This window comes from Manacus vitellinus, unplaced genomic scaffold (genome assembly GCF_001715985.3).
Source record: "Manacus vitellinus isolate BGI_N305 unplaced genomic scaffold, ASM171598v3 scaffold_19_pilon, whole genome shotgun sequence".
In the NCBI taxonomy this organism is placed as follows: domain Eukaryota; kingdom Metazoa; phylum Chordata; class Aves; order Passeriformes; family Pipridae; genus Manacus; species Manacus vitellinus.
In genome coordinates, this window is record NW_021939395.1 from 5,855,571 (window position 1) to 5,874,820 (window position 19,250).

Sequence of the window (19,250 nt, forward strand, 5' to 3'; positions counted from 1 at the left end):
CCCTAAACAGAGCTTGGCAGTCGTGTGTGCCTCAGACCTGGGCAAGCCAAGTTCCCACAGTGAAAGGACTGAGTGATTGTCAAAACTGAGATCATTGTAACAGTTTTTTCTCTTTTGAGAAGAGGAAAGTGAAGAACGCGGAGAAGAAAAAGCAGTGGAAAGATGAAGGGAGGTGATATAAGAAACAACAAGATGGAGATAAACCACATTCAAGGATATCCAATTCTCTGAATTGCAGTCCAATAGATGTTAAGTAAGGGAGATAAGTGGAAGAAGGGCAAGAAAGAGTGAAGAACAACAGAAGGCAAGGCATGGCAAAGGAAAGTAGAGGGTGAAATGCAAGCAGAAAAAATTAAGCAAGCGGATCAAATAACACAGATATGCAACTGCCACACCTGTTTTAGGCTTTGCTTGTCTGCCTGGTGCTTTCACACCGAGCTGTGACAGAGCTGTGGTGAGGCCGTGCCCTGTGGGATTCTCTGGTGGAGGGGAATGCCACAGCTGTGCCGAGCAGCTACTACTGCTATTGCCCACTCCTGTGGCACCAGGACAAACATTTGTCGGGAGTGTGGGTAAGTTTGTCGCTGACACTGCTCAGCGTAAGAGAAATGCCTTTGCAGAGGAGGGCTGTGAGAGCCGCTGCCTTGGCTTTCCTCCGTGCTCTGTGTGACAGGACAGTGCCCAGCAGTGGGTGGCACAGGACCAGGGCCAGGGATTCGATGCTCCTGGGCATCAGCAGAGGTGCTGATCCTTTCTGTGCTAAACAGCCGTAAAGATTCAGCTGCACTGTTTGGTTTTTCAAATGCCATTTGCATAAGCATCTTGTTGTTGAATCAGTAGCAGTTTACTGAAGAGGTTAAATTCTGTCTTTTAAAAACAAAATCAGCTGTTTAGCTGCCAACAACAGTCATGCCCTCCTGTTGCCTCAGGGAGAATGAAACATTGGCATACTGACATATAAATCATATTGTTGGAGAATGCATTAACTCTCTTATTTATGACTGCATTGTGCCACACAGTGCTGCATCTTGTAATTGAGACCTCTCTGATGAATTCATTGCATGTAAAATCTGTGGAAATTATTATCACAGCACATTTCCATAATTAAAATATTTCCTACATTATAGATTTGAAAAGTCCCTAACTGCTGTATGTTACTGAAATGCAAAATTCTGTGAAAATTTAAATACAAGCAAAACAAAGGTTTTATGCATAGTGAGTGTTTTTCATTTCAGTGAGTTGTTATAGTTGGAAAAAGCAATCCAATCATCTGGATTCAGGCACCCTTTTTAGTTGACCCATGAAAGCTTTATTCATTGCTGATCATGAAGAGATGGGCAGCATCACAGGCAGAATGATCTTTGCCTTGCCATTAGTGACAAAGCCAAATAATTAAAATTAAATCTATAATGAAACATTCATAGGAACCGTTAGTTTCAGGACATAATTCTTACTAATGTTATGTCCCATTAAGAGTTATCCTAAGGTAATGTTAATATTTTGATGATTTGCAGCAAGTCAATAAATAAACATTTTCTTTAGTCAGAAGTTTGCAGTTTTAGATAACTCCTGAAGTCAGACAGTTCTGCAAAACAAAGAATTTTTTTTAAAATTCCCCCTTCCATTCTCTCTTCAGTAAAAAATGGGCCAGAATATTGCAGATAGCATGGAGTAATGCTTTAACTATTAGCTGTGTGTTTGTGAAGTCCATTTGTCTTGTTAAGGCTGTCATTTGGCTACATTACCCTTTCTGTAACCCTGGAAACAACTTCAAATACTGTGTTATTTGAAAAGTCTAAAACATGACATGCCCTTAAAATGCTATGAAGGTTTTTTGAGACTCCCTGTACAAAGAAAGAAAAAAAATCTTTTCCTTTTACAGAGGGCATTAAACATGATGGGTGTGCATTGCTTTGTGAGAAAGCTGATCCTCACCTGTTGTAGATGGGGTGAGAAATGATGCCAGCAACATGGACTAGTTTCCTCTTTACCTGCCCACAGAGTTCAGGAATCCCTCTGTCTAAGGGAGGGAGAGGATTTTCAGGAGGCAATAAATAAATTTTGATCCCTCTGGTTAATACAGTTAAGGTCAAAGAGATTCTATCTGGAGCTATTTAAAACACTCTTAACCTGCAGACATACTGCTGTCAGTAGTGCTAAGTGCCTTATCTGGCTGAGGAGTGTGTACAACCCTTATGAAACTATTCTTAAGTATTCTGGTTACTATATTTAGCTCTGTCTCATAACAAGACAAAAAGCACTTAGCTAAATGTAGTCCTGAAGTGCTTAATCCGATTAAGAATATTCTGTCCTTAGGTGTCTTCTACTAAGACTTTTTCTAGCTCACCATCCTGCTGCATCATGCAAAAAGCTTTTCTTTGTGTTTGGGCCTGTGAATTCTTTTGTGGCCATTTGTTCTGTTAGCGCCTCGAAGTCTGGTGTTGTCCAAGGGCATCACTCACATCCATTAGGAAGCCTCATCCCCCCACTCCAGCTGCCCACCCCAGCCTTCCTGCAGAGGGGTGTGATTGCTGCTGCTGGAGATGGGAGAATCTGGGCTTCATTTCCCAGTTTAGACTCAGTGAGCACTAACTGGAGTGTTGACTCTCTCAGTGACCAAACAACTTCCCTCAACTCACTGCTATTCAAGCTGGCTGGCAGGCCAACCATGTGAATGAGGCAGAAAACCCACCAGGCTTCCCAGGAGTTTTCAGTTGTTAGACAACCTGTGGGCAAAGTTTCTACATAAAGCTTTGCCCTCCAAGGTCGGGAAGAATCCTTTTCTTCGGCTGAATTTTTGCATGCTTAAGTCTGGATACAAAGAACGTTCCCTGAAAAATTGTGGTAGGTCTGTTTGTGTATCCACCAACATTTTTTTTCACAATTTAACCCATTGCTTTTAAAAGAGTTTTCTTTATACCTGCGTATCTCTGAATTTGTCGCAGGTCACCAAAATTTCTGTAGGGGTCGATCTTCTAGAGGAGAAACAGCTGTATGGTTGTGATAGAACAGCCCTGACGGACGAGCAGCAGGGACTGTGATAAGCACCTCAGCTCTGCAGTAGCTAAATAGGGTAACAAATAAGATCACACGCTCCCTTTGAACTGGAAGAAAAGCGTGTAACTTGACTAGCGTACGACCGCTGAGAGAACAGAAGCGGAGCAGATCCACTAAGTTTAAACTTGCCATGCAGGTGTTGTTATCAGTTGCAGCTTCACTGAGGGTGTCAGGAGTTGTGTGATATTTTCCCTGGAAGTTCATATTCCAAACTGAAAATAATCCCTTCATCCCAACTCCATTTTTTACCGGTTTGCTTACCACTGAAGCACATCAGATATTTTATATGTTACCCTTATACTTCTGCTGTGTCAGAAGGTTCAAGCCTCTTGCAGTAACTTCCATATTACAGTTTATAGTGACTGTATCACTTTATCTGAGCCAGTTTTTTTTTGAGCACATGGACTGACATAATTTCATTTATCGGCCGTGAGCAGGAATTTGGCCTGTTTTCTCGAGTTACTCACCTAAACCTCCCCTGCAAGTCCTGTCACCATATCACTGTTCAGGATCTGTGTTGCTCATGGTTTTTAGCTTCAGCCACACAATGCCCCCACCCTGTCCTGGCTGCCCTCTCCAGCATGCTCGCCTGACATGTGTCCCTTGTAGCAGTTTTCCAGCCAGCTTCTTGTGTGCCCTTTCCTTTGAGGTGTTTTCATTAGCTGGAGAAACAAACAAGCTCTTGCTAGTCCTTTAGATGATCCAAATGAGGGATATGTTTCTTTGTTCACCACAGTTACAAGTATGCAACCCCTGGTAGTGGCAGCGAGCTTTTTGCAGTGTCCTGAGCTGATGTTGGAACTAATGGTAACAGGAGAAACAACCATGAACCTGGGCTCAGAGTGGGGAGGCCCTTCAGGGTCATTAGCAGCTTGTTAAGCTTGGAAGCCCAGCAGTTGGCTACTGTGGGAGGTATTACTGCCAGCCATGGACAGTCTGGTTGTGTTCGTGTCCTTCCTGAGAGTGAAGCTCATCTGAAGCCAAACAAGTTTTGACAGTGATGGTTTCCGAGGGGGCAGTCCTGTGGTGTGGGTATGGCCAGGAGTTCAGGGTGTGCCTTGGTAAGCATTTAAATCCCAAATGAAAAGGAGATTTTGTGTGCGACATCAGTGGCAAATCTTAATGGGAGGCCTTAGGTCTCCTCACTGGTGGGTGGTTGGGGCTTGCACTGACTTTCGCTGGTCATGTTTGTCTCAAAGGAGGTTTTGGTTGCATGATTTGATAGATGAGGTACAGATCATACTTTCTGGTTTTCACAGCACACATACCAGGTAAACTGTCATACTTTGGAAGAAGTCCAATCAATCCTTAGTGGCTCCAAGCTAGTAGGGCTATTCCACCACCCTGCTGAGCCACATGGCTTTTTGGACATGAGAGGTCACACTGGCTTTCCCAGGCTGCTCTGTGGCAGCAGTAGTGCCCACAGAGCCAGGAGCCTGAGAACTTGGTCCAGTTCCCATTGCTGGAGTCTTTGCTGAGCTTTCATCAGTCATATTGAACATGTTTCTAGTTTGTGGTGGTAGACTTTTCTGAGACTGAAGTGATTGCTGCTCTCTAGTCTGTCTTGCCTGCAACCATGTTTTAACTGGACTTGCTTTTCATTCCAGGATTAATTTTTCTCCGTCTCTATTTACATGGTGATAAGAAGTGCTAATCCCACTCTGTCAGTCTGGACTGATGAATCTGAGGAATAGAACAGGTAACTTCTAATTTGGTTTGTAGCTTTTGGTGACTCAAGCAGTAAGAACCACTCCCTTCCCATGGAGTGCGTTCACAGTTTGGAACAAAAGAGTTCATACAGTTTCTTCTGCCCAGGTCGTCTACAGGGAGGGAGATCCTTGCCTTGGAGCAGGCAAGGAAGGATAAAAATGTGTAGCTTTTACTGTGAGCAGCATCTCAGTAAACCACCTATCAGTTGTGGGTGGTTTTATTTTGTGCTACTTTTATAGCCACCAAGTTCTTTGAGCTTGGAGTAGTCTCAAAACAGAAAAAATCTTTTGGATGTACCTGTTGAAAGATACCCGTTGGGTGCTGGGCAATGTGGGAGGGTTTTGTGGCGAGAGTGCTCGCTAGAGATGGAGGTAGATTGGTGCTGATGCTGGTTAGGGGTGCGGTTTCCTTTTTGGAGGTGTCTGAGGGAGGTAAAATCCAGCAGAGCTGACGCAGGCGATGCAGCGTGAAGTGATGGCAGCTGTCTCACCTGCACCCACCTGGCTTCCCATCCCTTGGATTTAGCCCATCTGATTCACAGAAAGCAAGGCACTAGTGAAGAAGTTACCCTTGTGTTGAATTTTCCATCATTTGATGGGGCTCGAGAGTACTGTGTCCTTACTGGGAGTTGTTGCCAGCTGTTCTCCTTACCTGTGCCGCAAGAACAGCTAAGACTAAGGCAGCAGCACACGATGGCTGTTCTGATGCAGGAGTATATAGAACCCAGGGAACCCAGGTCACATTCCCTTCTTTTCTTTGTTTAGTGCCAGGTGAGGAAATTCTAATTTGAAGTCTTGGGTATGAACCCCAGTACTGGGACACAGCTCTGATGATGTGGGGCAAGTCCACCAGTGCAAGCGGCAGCCATTGGCTGCAGGATGCTTTGGATGAACCTGTCTATCATATCATCTCTTAGATATTCTGATAGTAGCCTGCTGTTGCCTAATACTAATCCTTTAGGGGATTAGCACAGTTTCTTTCTTTCTTCTGTGTCCTTCCACTGGGAAAGAAATCTCAGATGTATTTCAAGCAGCGCAGTGCTCGAAATCAACTGGCAGCCTGTGATTTCCCAAAACAGGGCCAGGCGAGGTGCTGCCTGGTACAGACATCAGTGTCAAATCAGCTCTCACATTTGCAGGGAAGATGCTGGCTGCTGTGCAGAGTTAAGTGCTTCGGCAGGATTCCCTATCCTGGTGCAGAGGGGAGTACAAAGGCAGGCTGAAGGGCTGCTGGCTTTCAGCTCTTTCCCTCTAAAGTCGTGGTTATTGTAGTTGTATGGGCGTGTAGCAACGGTTTCACTTCTCAAGCCTCAGTAGCTGACTGAGCGAGCAAGGAAGTACATAACAAGAGTGAAGTTTGGGAAAGGGAAGATTGAAACATCCAGGAGGTCTTAAAGTACAAACCAGTAAGCTCCATATTTTGACATTCTTAGAAAGATCAGGAAATATGTTTAAGTAAGTACTTCTGTCTTTTCCTTCCAGAGCCCTGTGTTGTGTAAACGAACTGATGGATGAAGATGAGAAGGACAGGGCAAAGAGGTATGTCAGGATTCACACCTGGAGGAGAACTGTAAATGCTGTGTTGTCCAGTGCTTGACAAAGTACTTGACAGTGCTGATGTCGAAGCCCCCATGCAGTTTACACTGTGTGTATAGAGGACCACAAGCAACATAATGAAGTCACCATTTTCAGGCTTCTCATAGTGTTTGACCACTCCTACCATGAGTTAATCTGCTGAGTGGTCCTTAAATTACATTGTTGTGCCCTCAGGATCTCATCCCATGGCTATTTATTATCTTGATGCAGGACTTCTGACCTGAGATTTTATTGGCATCAAGCAGCATTGCCCAGCTGGGGTAGAGTTCCCCATGAAACTTAGAGAGCGGTCCTGCTTTAGCATGGGTATGAGTTAGTTTCCCATCAGAGAAGCATTTGGCTTAGTTCTAATTAGTCATCATACACAAGTGCCAAAACAGAGATGGCTGTGAACATAAATGCTGGATCTGAGAACCTCCAAATGCCAACCTGAATATGAATGGAAATGCTTTCTGCATACCACACTCAGTCTAGATCACAGGAAGTATGTATCATCATGAATACACTCGTAAAGCAAATTAATTACTCCTGGAAAATGTTGTATGAAAATAGGATTTTCTCAGATATGAGTATTGGAAAGAACATTTTGGAAGAAACTGAATGGATTTGCTTCCTCGTTTATTGTTTTTAATGGAGGGGAAAACCCTAATGAAACATTCTTAAATTGTATTAAAGTGAGCTGGAAACTAGTCTGTGGTTCTGCAGTTAGACTCCCAACACAGTGTTCTGCTGGGACAGGGCAGTTTACCTCATCCTGGTTTGAGCCACAGGTCTTTCATTCTGCTTAGTGGCATTTATGTTTCTGTCGCTCAGGGCATCACGCAACAAATCTGAAAAGAAGAGGAGAGACCAGTTCAATGTCCTCATTAAAGAGCTTTGCACGATGCTGCAGGGCCATGGCCACCCTCTCAAGATGGACAAGTCCACAATACTGCAGAGGACCATCGACTTCCTACAGAAGCAGAAAGGTACTGGAGGGTGCTGGCTCTGCATCTGCCCAGCAGACAGTGTCCACTCAGAAATCGAAAACTCTTTTTCCCAAGCACCTCAGACCTCCAGAGAGGGCATGAGCCTAAGTGAGGGGCAGAGTAAGGCACAGAAGTTGGCCTCAGGAAATGGGCTAGAGTGCTGACCAGTTAAATATAGACAGATTTGAAAAGATACTCTTTAATGGAGAGACATCATTTCCCTCACTGGCCTCCACATCCCTTGGCCTGCTTTGTACACTCTCAAACAGAGCATGAGGGAGGAAAAACTGAGGAACAGCACCCACTACAAAAGCAAGGGGAAAGGGTTTTCTAAGCCATGCTCCCAGGTCTCCTGGATTAGGAGATGACTGAGTGCAGCCTTTCCTGCTGCCTGGGCACTCCCGAGAGCCTTACTGAAACAGCTCCAGAGTCACAGACACCTTCTGCTCACAGGAATGCTCTACCACTCTGAAATTAGCCCTCTGACCATAATTTTGGAAGGATATCTTCAGACCACCCAAAATATCTCCATTTCCCTTTCCCTTTCTTGATTTCTAATGTATTTGTATCATGATGACATAGAAGATGAGTGTTGCATGCAAGAAGGATTTGTGTGAAGAATGATCTGTGGATGATTCCTCTGAAAGCCCTCTTTAAAGAAATCTAGTGTTACTTGAAAAGGAAAAAAAAATCTAAGTAGCATGACTCATGTTGCTTTTTTGATGTTTTCTCTTTAAGAAATCACAGCACAGACAGAAGCCTGTGAGATTAGACAAGACTGGAAGCCTTCATTTCTTAGCAACGAGGAGTTCACCCAGTTGATGTTAGAGGTAAGAAGAAATTAAAGCTGCATAGATTAGTGAGAAGTAATCAGTTCAGTGGAGTATTTCAGAGACCTACAGTTCTTTTTCACCTGTAGGTCCCAATGCTAATGATTTCTACTCTTGCTGGCACATACAATACAAATCTGACAGAGACCAATGTGCTAAATGTGCTTTGCAGACACAGAATTAAAAATATGATTGCTTCCCCTGAAAGATAAACAGCTTTTCATTTAGGAATGGAGACTGATTTGGCCCAGTTTTGACCTGGTGAGAGAGGAAAAAGAGAATTTCCCTTCTCAGAAGAGCTGCTGGAGCTAGCAGTTTTAGGGAAAACTTGAAAGGACCTGAAAAAGCAGAGCAGCTCTCTTCCTCCCACATCCCATTAGCCAGGCAGCATCGCTCTGCTGTCTCTGCAGCTGCTTGCTGTGCGCTGCTGTACTTGTGATGTGAGTGCTGTCTCTTGTGCTTGGATTGCCTTTCAGTGCATTCAGGAGAACAGCTCTGATACTCCCACCTCTAAAATGCTTCACTGGTCTAGAAACACCCCACAAGCCTACATTCTTCCTTTCTTAAGGGCATGACTCTGGATCTGTGCTCGTGCTCCTCTGGCGAGGACATCTGCCCTGTGTGGGCAGCTGCTGCTCTTTGCCCCACCAAAATAAGGGTGTATGCTGGGCTGAGCTGGGAGGTGCTGCAGTGTCTTAGTTACTCCTTTTCATCGGGATGTCATGACTCACCTCCCTGGAAGAGTCTGTTCATTTTTTCTGGGAATCTCTCTCACCAAACAAGCTAGCTTGTTCCAACTGAATCAAAACAAATTCCCCCCTTAGATGGGAAGTGGCGGGGAGAGCGAGCCCTTTAATAACTGCTGGCTTGCTGGACTTTGTTAGACTTTGCCATTTAAGCAGTTTGCTTAAAATCAGTGGTTTTTTTCCCAGAGAGGACTTATTTTGAGCAAAGGCAGTGAGGTGGGAGAGATGATGAGTGCTGCATCTTTGACTCCCTGTATCTAATCTGCAGAGCAGCCTATGTCTTCAGAAGAGCTGGCTTTGTGCACGGTGCTGACCAGCTATTAAACCTCCCAGATCTTGATGTTAGAGAAGAATAGGGACAGACACTGAGTAAATGGTACAAGGAGATGTTGTGAAGAATAGGGAGAACACTCGAGGAGGAAAGCACAGGCAGTGACTTAAAAGGGACAGAGAGCTTTGACTCTGGGACAGAAACCACTGTGAACATGAAAGGGGAAACAAAACAAGCCTTAAAATTGTTTTGTCACTAACCTTAAAAATCAGTACTTTAATCAAAATAAATAACACTTTAAATCTTCTCCATATTGTCCATAAATTGTTAAAAATAAATCATTGTATCATTTTTCCATCTCTGCTTATCCATCCATCCATCCGTCCATCCATCCATCCACAGTGCTGGGTTTGCCATGATGATATCTACCATCTCCTTACGCACTGAGTTTGTTAACTGTTGTGTAACTCAGAACACATAATGAAGTGACTGAAGTCACTGGGACTGTGTGGGTGTTGAAATTCTAAGCATCACTGTTTTGCTGCATGTTAAATAAATGCTCACTGGGTGAAAAATACAAGTCAATTTAAGAATAATGAGCAAATAAGAATATAAAAAGAATGTTGAATTAGACAGCATGTATAATTTTTGGTTTTCCACATTGAACTATCATTTCCGTGATTAATTTCTGCTAAGTTTAGGCTGTTGGAAGCATCACTAAAGAATCAATTAGCCTATTATATTCTAAGTTGCTACCTTTCATAATTCTTTTTTTTTTTCTTTTTTGTCTGCCTATTATCATTAGGCACTGGATGGCTTTCTCATTGCTCTTACCACTGATGGGATTATTATTTATGTATCTGATAGTGTTTCGTCTCTGCTCGGACACTTACCGGTAAGTTCTGACCACTCAATATGAGGCTCATTATTTCAGGACTGAATCTATGCTCTTCTAATGACACTGGGTTTTCCTACTTCTAACCCATAGTGTTCAGTAACAAATGTGTGGCCTCAGAGCTTTCTGGGAGAATTTCTAGAAACCAGTTAGCTGTTAGGTGCATAAATTTCAGCTTGACCCCTCAAAAACATTTTTCTCTTAATCTGGTGCCAAGCATGAGGCACCAACAATGCTATATAAGAGGGCAGATTTAAGCACATGGTTAGCTGAATGTCCTGGTGTGCAAAGAACAAATCCGTGCTGACATTTTGGTAGAACCCCTTTAGTCAGGATGTGTGGGTTGATCAGCATTGAATCACTTGCAGGTCAAGATGATTTTGCCAGATGTTCAGCCTAGAAGACAAATGGAGGATGTGAGGAGGAGCTGTCTCACTTCTGTCATGCTTCCAAAGGAAAATGTTTCACATTTTCATTTTGAAATGATACTTATCATCATGTTACATTCCTGTGGTACCAGGGTTTCTTCTCCTACTTACATCTCCCTGAACTGAGGGGGCAAACTCTGGGACTCGTTCAACCTTCTGCAAATAGATAGTAACCCTGGGGTAAAATAACCTAAGGGCTGTGTTCTACCCTAGATCCATCTGCGGATTGACTAGGCTTCCTTGTCTTAGGCATCAGCTAGATTGGCAGTGTCTGTGCTCTGCTGCGGGATGAAAAGGTGTGTGGTTGTGTCAGGCTGTACTGCTGAACATGACAAAGCATTCTTTTGTATCAGTCAGATTTGGTGGACCAAAATATATTAAACTTTCTGCCTGAGCGGGAACAGAGTGAAGTGTACAAGCTCCTTTCTCCACATGTGCTCATGACAGATCCTGTTGCAGCTGATTTTCTAAATGGTAAGCTCTGCTCCTGTCTGTCAGTCAGGGAAGTTTGCCAAAGGCGAACAGCTCCCAGGGGAGCCTGCACAGGGTTCTCCAGCTATTTAATTCTTCTGCCTGCCACTGCTGTTTTACTGTATTTGTGGGTTTTAGTGCATCACATCATCTAATGTTCCTGTGTGTTCCCAATACTTGCTCTTTGATTTGGGCAGTCTTTGTTTTACTGTCTGCTTTGTCCCGTAGGACAGTGAAGTTGCCCGCATTACATGTTTTTCCTCCTACCTGAACAGTCCATCCAGATCTGTATTGCTGGCTGCTGTCCCACCCCCAGAATGTCTCTTTCTCCTAGAAAATGTCCCCAGCACCAGAACAGGCAGCAGCATCTTCCTATCATCCACGTTTTACCAAGGCTGTGTTGGCTTCCCTCTTTCCCAGTGGGTTCACCATGACTGAGCAGCACTGGCCTCCCCTCCCTGCTGCCCCGTGAGCATCAGTGGGAGCTGAGCAGCCCTTGTGCTGATGGTGCTCTGCCCTGAGGGTGGTTTCCCTCTGGCTGAAGGCTGCGTGGTCTAATCCATAGAGTTCAGACTTGGGGCAGAAAACTGGATGAGAGCTTGGCACGGTGCCCTCCACTGCTAATGGAGAGGCTTAGGGTGAGTTCAGTGCCCTTTGGATCTGGGTCCTACTGAGCAGTGACAGAGCAGAGTACTGCAATGTCATGTAACTGCTTTGTGTGAAATTCTGCAAACTATGAAGTCAGGGGAAAATCCCCCTGATCAGTATAGCCAGGGCTTCACTCCTGGAGTACTGGAGCAAAACCATTTGAGAAAGGGTGAGAATACATTTCCTTAAACAGAACCAGCTGATAATTGCTCCTAGTATTTATATATTTATTGTCGGGTTTCAAGAGCATCCCAGAAGGGTGTGCTCAAATACCACAGCACAGGGTTGGTGTAAGCACCTGATAAATTCAGTATGTGAGTGTGTTAAAGTACAGACTTCTAGTAACATTGCCTGTGTCTCCCTCTCTTTCTCTCATTTCAGCAGAAAAACAAATAGAGTTTTGCTGCCATTTAGCAAGAGGCAGTTTAGATCCAAATGAACCCCTGATGTATGAATATGTGAAATTTGTAGTGGATTTTAAATATTTTACTCATGGTAAGTTACTGCTCCAGCCTACCTTCTTCACCTCTTTCATTTAAATTGTGTCCTTATCTGTAGCATCCTAAAGACCTTGTTCAGCTGAAAATGCCCTGTAATTGTCAGGGATGGAATGAGCTGTGGATATATTGAATATTTTTTTCGTACGAAAGTGGTGGTGAGGCTGTTGTTCAGAAGAGTGCACTCTCCTGCATGCTGTGCCTAAAGCTGATACCAGACTGATAACACCTCCATTTGACCCACTGCCAATTGTAAAGCAGCCTACTTATTCAAATAAGCGGTAAAATATGCTATTCTGTTTCACTCGTGTCAGTGAAATGACACTTTACAAAGATTAAATAGTTTGATATACCTGTAAAATCCTGAATCTTGCAAATTTTGACCTGGAGAAAGGCTGACAGGGAGACTGCAGCTGCACACTGCGAGCTGCTCAGAGCTGTCTTATGAAGCTCCCCTGCAAGCCAGGGATAGGTGGTTACAACTGTGTAACTTGGAGCCTAAAGGGTCATGCTTTAAATAACGTCAGCGTGTATCAGTGTGGCATCACTTTGTGGGTAGGAGGAGTTGGTTGCTGGGGTGTCATCAGTCACTGTACCTGTCTTAACATGAAAAAAAAGCTCTCCTTCCTCATCTTCTTAAATAAATTGTCTGGTTGTGTCTAGTGCCTACACCCTCCTGTAATGGCTTTGAGTCAGCTATTGCACGAGCTTTCAGGTCAGCCACGGAGGAGCAGATTTGCCTCGTAGCGACTGTTCGTCTTGTCACACCGCAGTTCTTAAAGGTGAGACCCCCGTGCCTGCACCTCCACCCTACCTGGGGCTCAGCCGGTGCCCGGCTCGGTGGGCAAGTGGGAACCGTGCTGAGGCAACCTCTCGGGGAGCAGCACTGAGTGCTTGTGCAGGGGGTTAGTAAAGAAGAGAGGACACCGCTGCGTTTGGGAGTGGGAGATGACATAAGTGTGTATTTTGGAAAGAGGAGGTATAAAGCGAGAAGAGGTTGTTGAGTGATGGGCTGTCCCAGCGCGGGCAGCCCGGGAAGCACCAGGACAAGGTGACCAGCTACACCACTTGGGAATTTGCAGCCTTCAAAGGCATGCATCCCACCACCCTTGGTGTAAGGAAGCCACTTGCACCTTAAAACAGTGTTTCATGGTTGAAACCGTGTTACATGGGCTCTTTCTGCTGGTCTGTAAGTGTCCTGTGGTGCAGTGCAGTGATGACAGGGATAACGACCGTAGGTGCTGCTTGCTCAAGGGGGACGTTAGCCACTTAAATATCCATATTCACATACCAATATTTGCAAAAAGCTGGGAAATTTTGCCTACAGAGTGCAAGATGAGACCCTTGGACTATTTATCCTAGCTCTGAAATTCAGCTCAGGGTAAATTATTCAGCCACTTTTCATCACTTCATGCATCGATAAAACAAGGTGTATACGTTCCTTAGAGGAAAATAAGTCAAGTGCTTTATAAGCACTGCATTTTGCTGTGGTTTATTATATCAACAAGATGTATCCTTGGTCTTGATAGCAGGCTCCTTTTGTCATTTCATAGAATTAAATGTCTCAATGTGCCAACTGTGTTGCAGGAGCTCTGCAACGTTGAAGAGCCATGTGAAGAATTCACGTCGAGGCATAGTTTAGAATGGAAGTTTTTATTCTTGGACCACAGGTAAGAGATTTGGCTTTAGTCACTGAAGAATAAATAAACTGCAGTTTAAAAATAGGAAACTTTGTGCAGCTATTGCCAGAGATCCCAAGTGGAATAGTTCTAATTAGGTGAGACTGAGTAAGAAACACTATTGTGAACTTACTAGGCATCCTTAAGTGCTTCACTCTTTTCCATATTTTAGGCAGGTAAGAAACCGTAAAAAATACTGGAAAACATCTAGAAAAATGTCAAACTTCACCAAGATAATAAGTCATTGAAACTGAGCAGTGTCAGTCCTGTTCCCTGTGTGGGTTTAGTTCTTTTGTTTTACCACTACAGCTTCCAGGCATCCTTCTAAATCTTTTGCGGTGTCAATAAGTTTTTGATTTTTCACCTTGAGAAATGATAGAATTTATGAAAATAAAAGAAAAAGCAGCAGATTCTAAGATTTAATTTGTATTAGTTTTTGACAATGCCATACGGTGGGCTAGGATTCAGCTTGGTGAATGAAACAGACTGGAACTGCTTTATTAAGCTGATTAATATAGGATTCATTTTCTTCAAAAGAAGCTAGAGGGTTTTGTTCACTTTTACTTCTCTGTATTTGACATGTATGTATAAGCACATTGCAAAATGCTACTCTTTCCGCTATCCCTCCTCTTGTGAGCTGTGCAAAGATAGTCATTACTAGAAATAGAAGACTGGTAAATAAGGCTGTAAGGAAAAAATATCCATCAGGAAAAAACCCTAAATATCATCTGCACATGTAGAACAAGAAGGAGAGAGAGTACATATAAATTATTATTAATTTATAGTTTATTAATTTATTAATTTTATAACTTTCATTTGTATAGTACACAAGATGTGTCCCTCACACATAATGTTTTGAAGCATGGAGGAACTGACCCTGTGACAGCCCTACAGTTGATGCTGTTTAGTTTGGGACAGTCAGATCATTACTCGTGTATGGAAATCTTGCTGGAGTGGCTTTGTTAGACTTTAATTGGCCTGTCCAATAATGCATGTTTTCAGAATCAGCTGATTAACGTTAAGATTTATAAAAGAGCCCTAAGCCCCTTACTTCACCGATGGAGTGAGCTGCTGTGTCCCAGCAGCTCCTGTGAATAAGGTGAGCAGGAACTACTTTGAAACCTGACAAAGAGTCTTCTGATGAATCTGGGTTATGACTCAGAGAGGAATCTCTGTGCCAGGTGCTTGCAGCCACTCCAGTCCCACTGATACCCCCAGCGAGGAAACCATTGTTACTGAGAGGAGATTAAACTGATGCAGATGCTGAGGCAGACTTTGTGACAGCCCCAGATGCAAGTGGTGAGCTCAGACCCAAGAATGAGCATGAGATCGTAGGGGTTGTCTCATTTAATCATTGATTCAAACTGCTCTCCAGTACAGTCTGCAGGATGCTGTGAAATGTTGCTGTTTCTTGCTTATTTGCATCAACACAGGCTGCCTGATGCTGAGATATGCCATCAGCAGGGGCAGAGGGTTCCCAGCAGGAGCTGGAATCGGGACCTTTCCTATCATGATCACAACTTAAATCAGAGTAAAGATGGATAGTGCAAAAAGGATTCCACAGATCTGGAATAACATGACAAAAACAGGGAAAATCTGTATTCTGGGTCTTTATGTAAATATGTATAGAGGAAGAAAGCCTGTCAATTTTCATAATGGTCTATTCCTCTTCTACACCATGGTACTGTTCTTATTTTCCCTTCATTTATTGAAAGAGTACATCTGAAAGGCTCTCTGAAGACTGTGCATTCCCATTTGCACAGTGAGTTGCAGGTCTCAAGGCTGGAACTTAAGCTAACAAAACGCTTTTAAATTGCTCCACAGGCAAGGCAGCTCCTTGTCAAATGACAGATGAGGAAAATTTTGTGATTGCTTTCTCATATAAAGAGCCCTGGCAATATTCAGGAAAGTATAATACTTTCCTGATCAGCTTAAGTGTTTATCTGATGTGCATCTCAAAGACATTATTGTATTGAATATAAGTATGTTATCAAAAATAGGAGAGAAAGTGATGTGTTCTGCCAAAGAGACAGCAAGGAAGGACACTTTCATAAATACACATATTATCATCATTAACAGAAATCTGGGTCACATGAGGGAAAGGAACACAGTGCTCTATGAAAAGTTACTTGAAAAAGTAAAGCTGCATTGTGGCAGAGACCACTGTGTACTCAGCACACGCTGTTTCAAGAGATTTGCTATTGAGAGGAGGACTGGCTTTCCCAGCTAACCCCTTGTGCTGAGACTCAGGAACTCCTGCTCACACCTTGATCCTCTTGGGACTGCTGTTTAGCAGACCCCTAGCTGTCTTCCTTTTCTCCCCATTTCCCATCTGGTGCCAGGCTGCCTGCAGTTGTGGGGAAGAGGGAGGTTATAGACCTGCCTGGCCTCTCTTTAGTTGACTAATCTATGTGCACTGTGTCTCTTAGGAGTGCAAATGTAGAGCTGGGTGCCTTAACCAAGAGAGAACTTCCCACATTAATAACCAAGGAACTCAGGACTGATCCATCCAAATCCAAATGTACTATATTTAAATCACTTTTTACTTCTATTCTTAGCCACTTTATGGCATTCACCTTCCTTAAGAGTACTTAGCACACCAAGAGAAAGGCAGCGGGGGAGGCAGGTTTGATAAGGCACCATCCCCTTCAGCCTGCCCTGTTATGAGTCATTAACCATTTCACTAACACACCGCCACCTTATTCCTGAGAAACACACTGATCTTGGCAGGTGAGCCCCACACTATCAGCATATCCTGCAGCCAGAACAAACAAATCTAGAATTGACAGCACAATAGTGAGGTAAGTCACTGCAGTGTGCCTATCTAAATACTTCATTGATTCCTTATCTACCTACCAAAGCTAAAGCACTCCTAAATCAGCCCTGTACCTATTGCTATCTATACTACCAGCACAGGAAGTTTTGCTGGCTAAAATTTCCCAAGTTTTTCCATGACAGGCATTGCTTTTTCTCTTACCCAAGCTGGTCCTGACACACACTGCAGCTTCCCACTTGCTCTTTCTTCTACAGTTCCTACCCAGATGACATTTACATCCAACCTACTGGATAATTTTACTCCAGCTCCAAGTTGTTATGCACAGGAGCAGCCGTAGCGTTTCTCAAGCTGCGTCTCACAAGCATCCTTAATGAATTGAGTCACTCGCATACGTACATGCCTTTCTCTACACCCACGTAATGAATAGGCTATGAAACAGTAAACACACACCTTTTCATTTTCTCAGTTTTTACCTCTCCCTCGCTGTGGTTTTTTTTGTTTTGTTTGTCTGTGACGATACCTTGTTGCGTATATGAAAACCCATTCCTGATTTCTCTGCCGAGTGAACGATCGAGGTTTTTGTTGCTGGTATCACAGCCTATCTGCCAGGATGTCAAAGCATCAGGTTTTGTGCTCATTCCCTCCCCTTTGCTTCCTTTCTAGGGCTCCACCTATTATAGGATACTTACCCTTTGAGGTTCTGGGAACGTCAGGGTATGATTACTACCACGCAGATGACCTGGAGCTTCTTGCTAGGTGCCATGAACACTGTAAGTTCCCCTCCCTCTGCAGCCTGCCTGTCTTTGATCTCGTTTGTCACTTGTGCAAAACCCTTTACTGTCGTCACAAAAAGCATCTTCTTCACAAGGGAATTCTCTCTTTCCATGACAGACTGTCATAGCTGATGCTTACCAGGGAGGTTGAAATCCGCAGAATTCACTCAGATCAGGAGCTGTGTGTGCAGGTTTCCTAAATTGGCAGATATCTTGTTTGAGCACAGGTTGTCTGAGATTAATAGATTGGAAGTCAAAACTTTTCCCCTTCTGCCCCCCCGTTTGTGAGGGCAGCCCCAAAACCCTGTGAGTTTTGTTGATTGTCACAGTTCATGGGTTCTTGCTGTTCACCCTGGGCTCCAGAACCAGCCATGGGGCTCAGCTCACCAAAAGGCCTTCTGAAAGCAACATTTGGTTCATCTACCTGTGCAGCTTGTTGTTGTGAACCTCACTTACTCATTAGTAAAATGCTTCTGGAGATTCAGAATTTTTTTAAATACAGAAGTACCAAATACAGTTTCCCTGTGGGTAAAGATGGCTCATGTTTGGTCGACCTGAAAGTAAAGCAACAGAGCAGAAGAGTCCAGTTCAGGCTGATGTATGAACACCAAAGAAGGTTGACTGAGTTCATCTTTGTGCAAGGAGAAATAGTGTGACCTGTGGGAGCCAGGGCACAGGGAGAACTTCGCTTGAGGACCGTGTCAGTGCAGCCTGCTGAAGGCTAGAGCTGATGCAAGGAAGGGCAAGAGGTGTCTGCATATGTGGTCTACTCTTAATCAGTGTGCTGTTCCTACCAGATGTGAGATGCCTTACCTCTGAGTTCATGATTTTTCCATTTTATTAGGTGCATTTCAGACTGAGATATTTAGCCAGAATTATGTCTGTCCTCCACTGGCTTTGCTTTACCAGGCAAAAATTGCAATAAAAAATGACTACATACTTTGTAAAATGCATCTAGGTAATCAGATATTTTGCTAAGAAATATTACTTAGAGGTTTCCTGTGGGAAAACTGTCTGTTTGTCTCTCTATTATCTCTGCTTGAAAGGAGAGTGTTTTGTCAAAAGGAAACAAGGACACCCCAGGGAGTGGAGCAAGTGGGATGCTGTAATTACTCTGAGATGCAGAGCAGTGCAATGTAGGGACCAAGAAATTCCACAGCCCCCCAGCCCACTGGAGTGAGACAAGCTGCTTCACCTCTGAGTTGCAAACCACTCCCATCTCTACCAAGTACCCTCTTCCACTTTACAAGTATGAGGTGCTGAAGGGCCTAGTAGAGGATGGAGAAAATAACTTCTCTGATTGTTGTTTCCCTGCTGATTTCTCTGCCCTGTCAAGGCAGAGCACTGGTACAACAGCTGTCAGGGAGGCAGGTTGCCTGACTGAGTGCACGGAGGAGGCTGTGAAAGGGGCAGACACAAGTCGTGTCAAGCTCAGCAAGTGTGTCGATGGGAATATTAACAGAGTGTTTTAATTGCTTTAACGTACAGTACTTCTTAGTCCTGTTTGCTTAAAAGACCATTCAGACAGAAGTGACCTACTTAAGCAGACAGTGTCCTTTTAGTAATGTGTGTGTGCAGTTTGATGTAGACTCAAACTGTACTGAGAGTGGGTCAGATCACTCAGCAGAGAATTGATTGCATGATTTATGTTCTACATCCCTACTAGCCATGGATTTCTCTTACATATTAAAGGAGTATTCGCACAACACACCTGTAGGAAGGGATCTTTTTACTGCACAAGGGAAGGTGCTGGCAAAATGACTTGGAGAAGTTGCTCCAGGACATCTCTGCCATGACCAGGAGCTGAGGGATCCCCAGCACAGCATGTTAGCCAGAAGACCTCTGCTAAGTGCTTCATCTAAAGGCCATCACTGTTAATGGGATCACTAAAGAAGTTAGTCCTGAT

At 43.8% G+C, this 19,250-nt stretch overlaps 1 protein-coding gene across 1 annotated transcript in view; it reads left to right on the forward strand.

The window, feature by feature from the left end:
* Positions 1-19,250, forward strand: part of PASD1 (PAS domain containing repressor 1) — a 52,533-nt gene that overhangs the window by 19,919 nt on the left and 13,364 nt on the right. Inside the window, exons 2-10 of the mRNA XM_018070852.1 lie at positions 6,249-6,305; positions 7,176-7,330; positions 8,069-8,160; positions 9,983-10,072; positions 10,854-10,974; positions 12,001-12,114; positions 12,780-12,898; positions 13,704-13,786; positions 17,235-17,341. Of these exons, the coding sequence (XP_017926341.1) occupies positions 6,249-6,305; positions 7,176-7,330; positions 8,069-8,160; positions 9,983-10,072; positions 10,854-10,974; positions 12,001-12,114; positions 12,780-12,898; positions 13,704-13,786; positions 17,235-17,341 (938 nt within the window). The remainder of the gene's footprint in view (positions 1-6,248; positions 6,306-7,175; positions 7,331-8,068; positions 8,161-9,982; positions 10,073-10,853; positions 10,975-12,000; positions 12,115-12,779; positions 12,899-13,703; positions 13,787-17,234; positions 17,342-19,250) is intronic.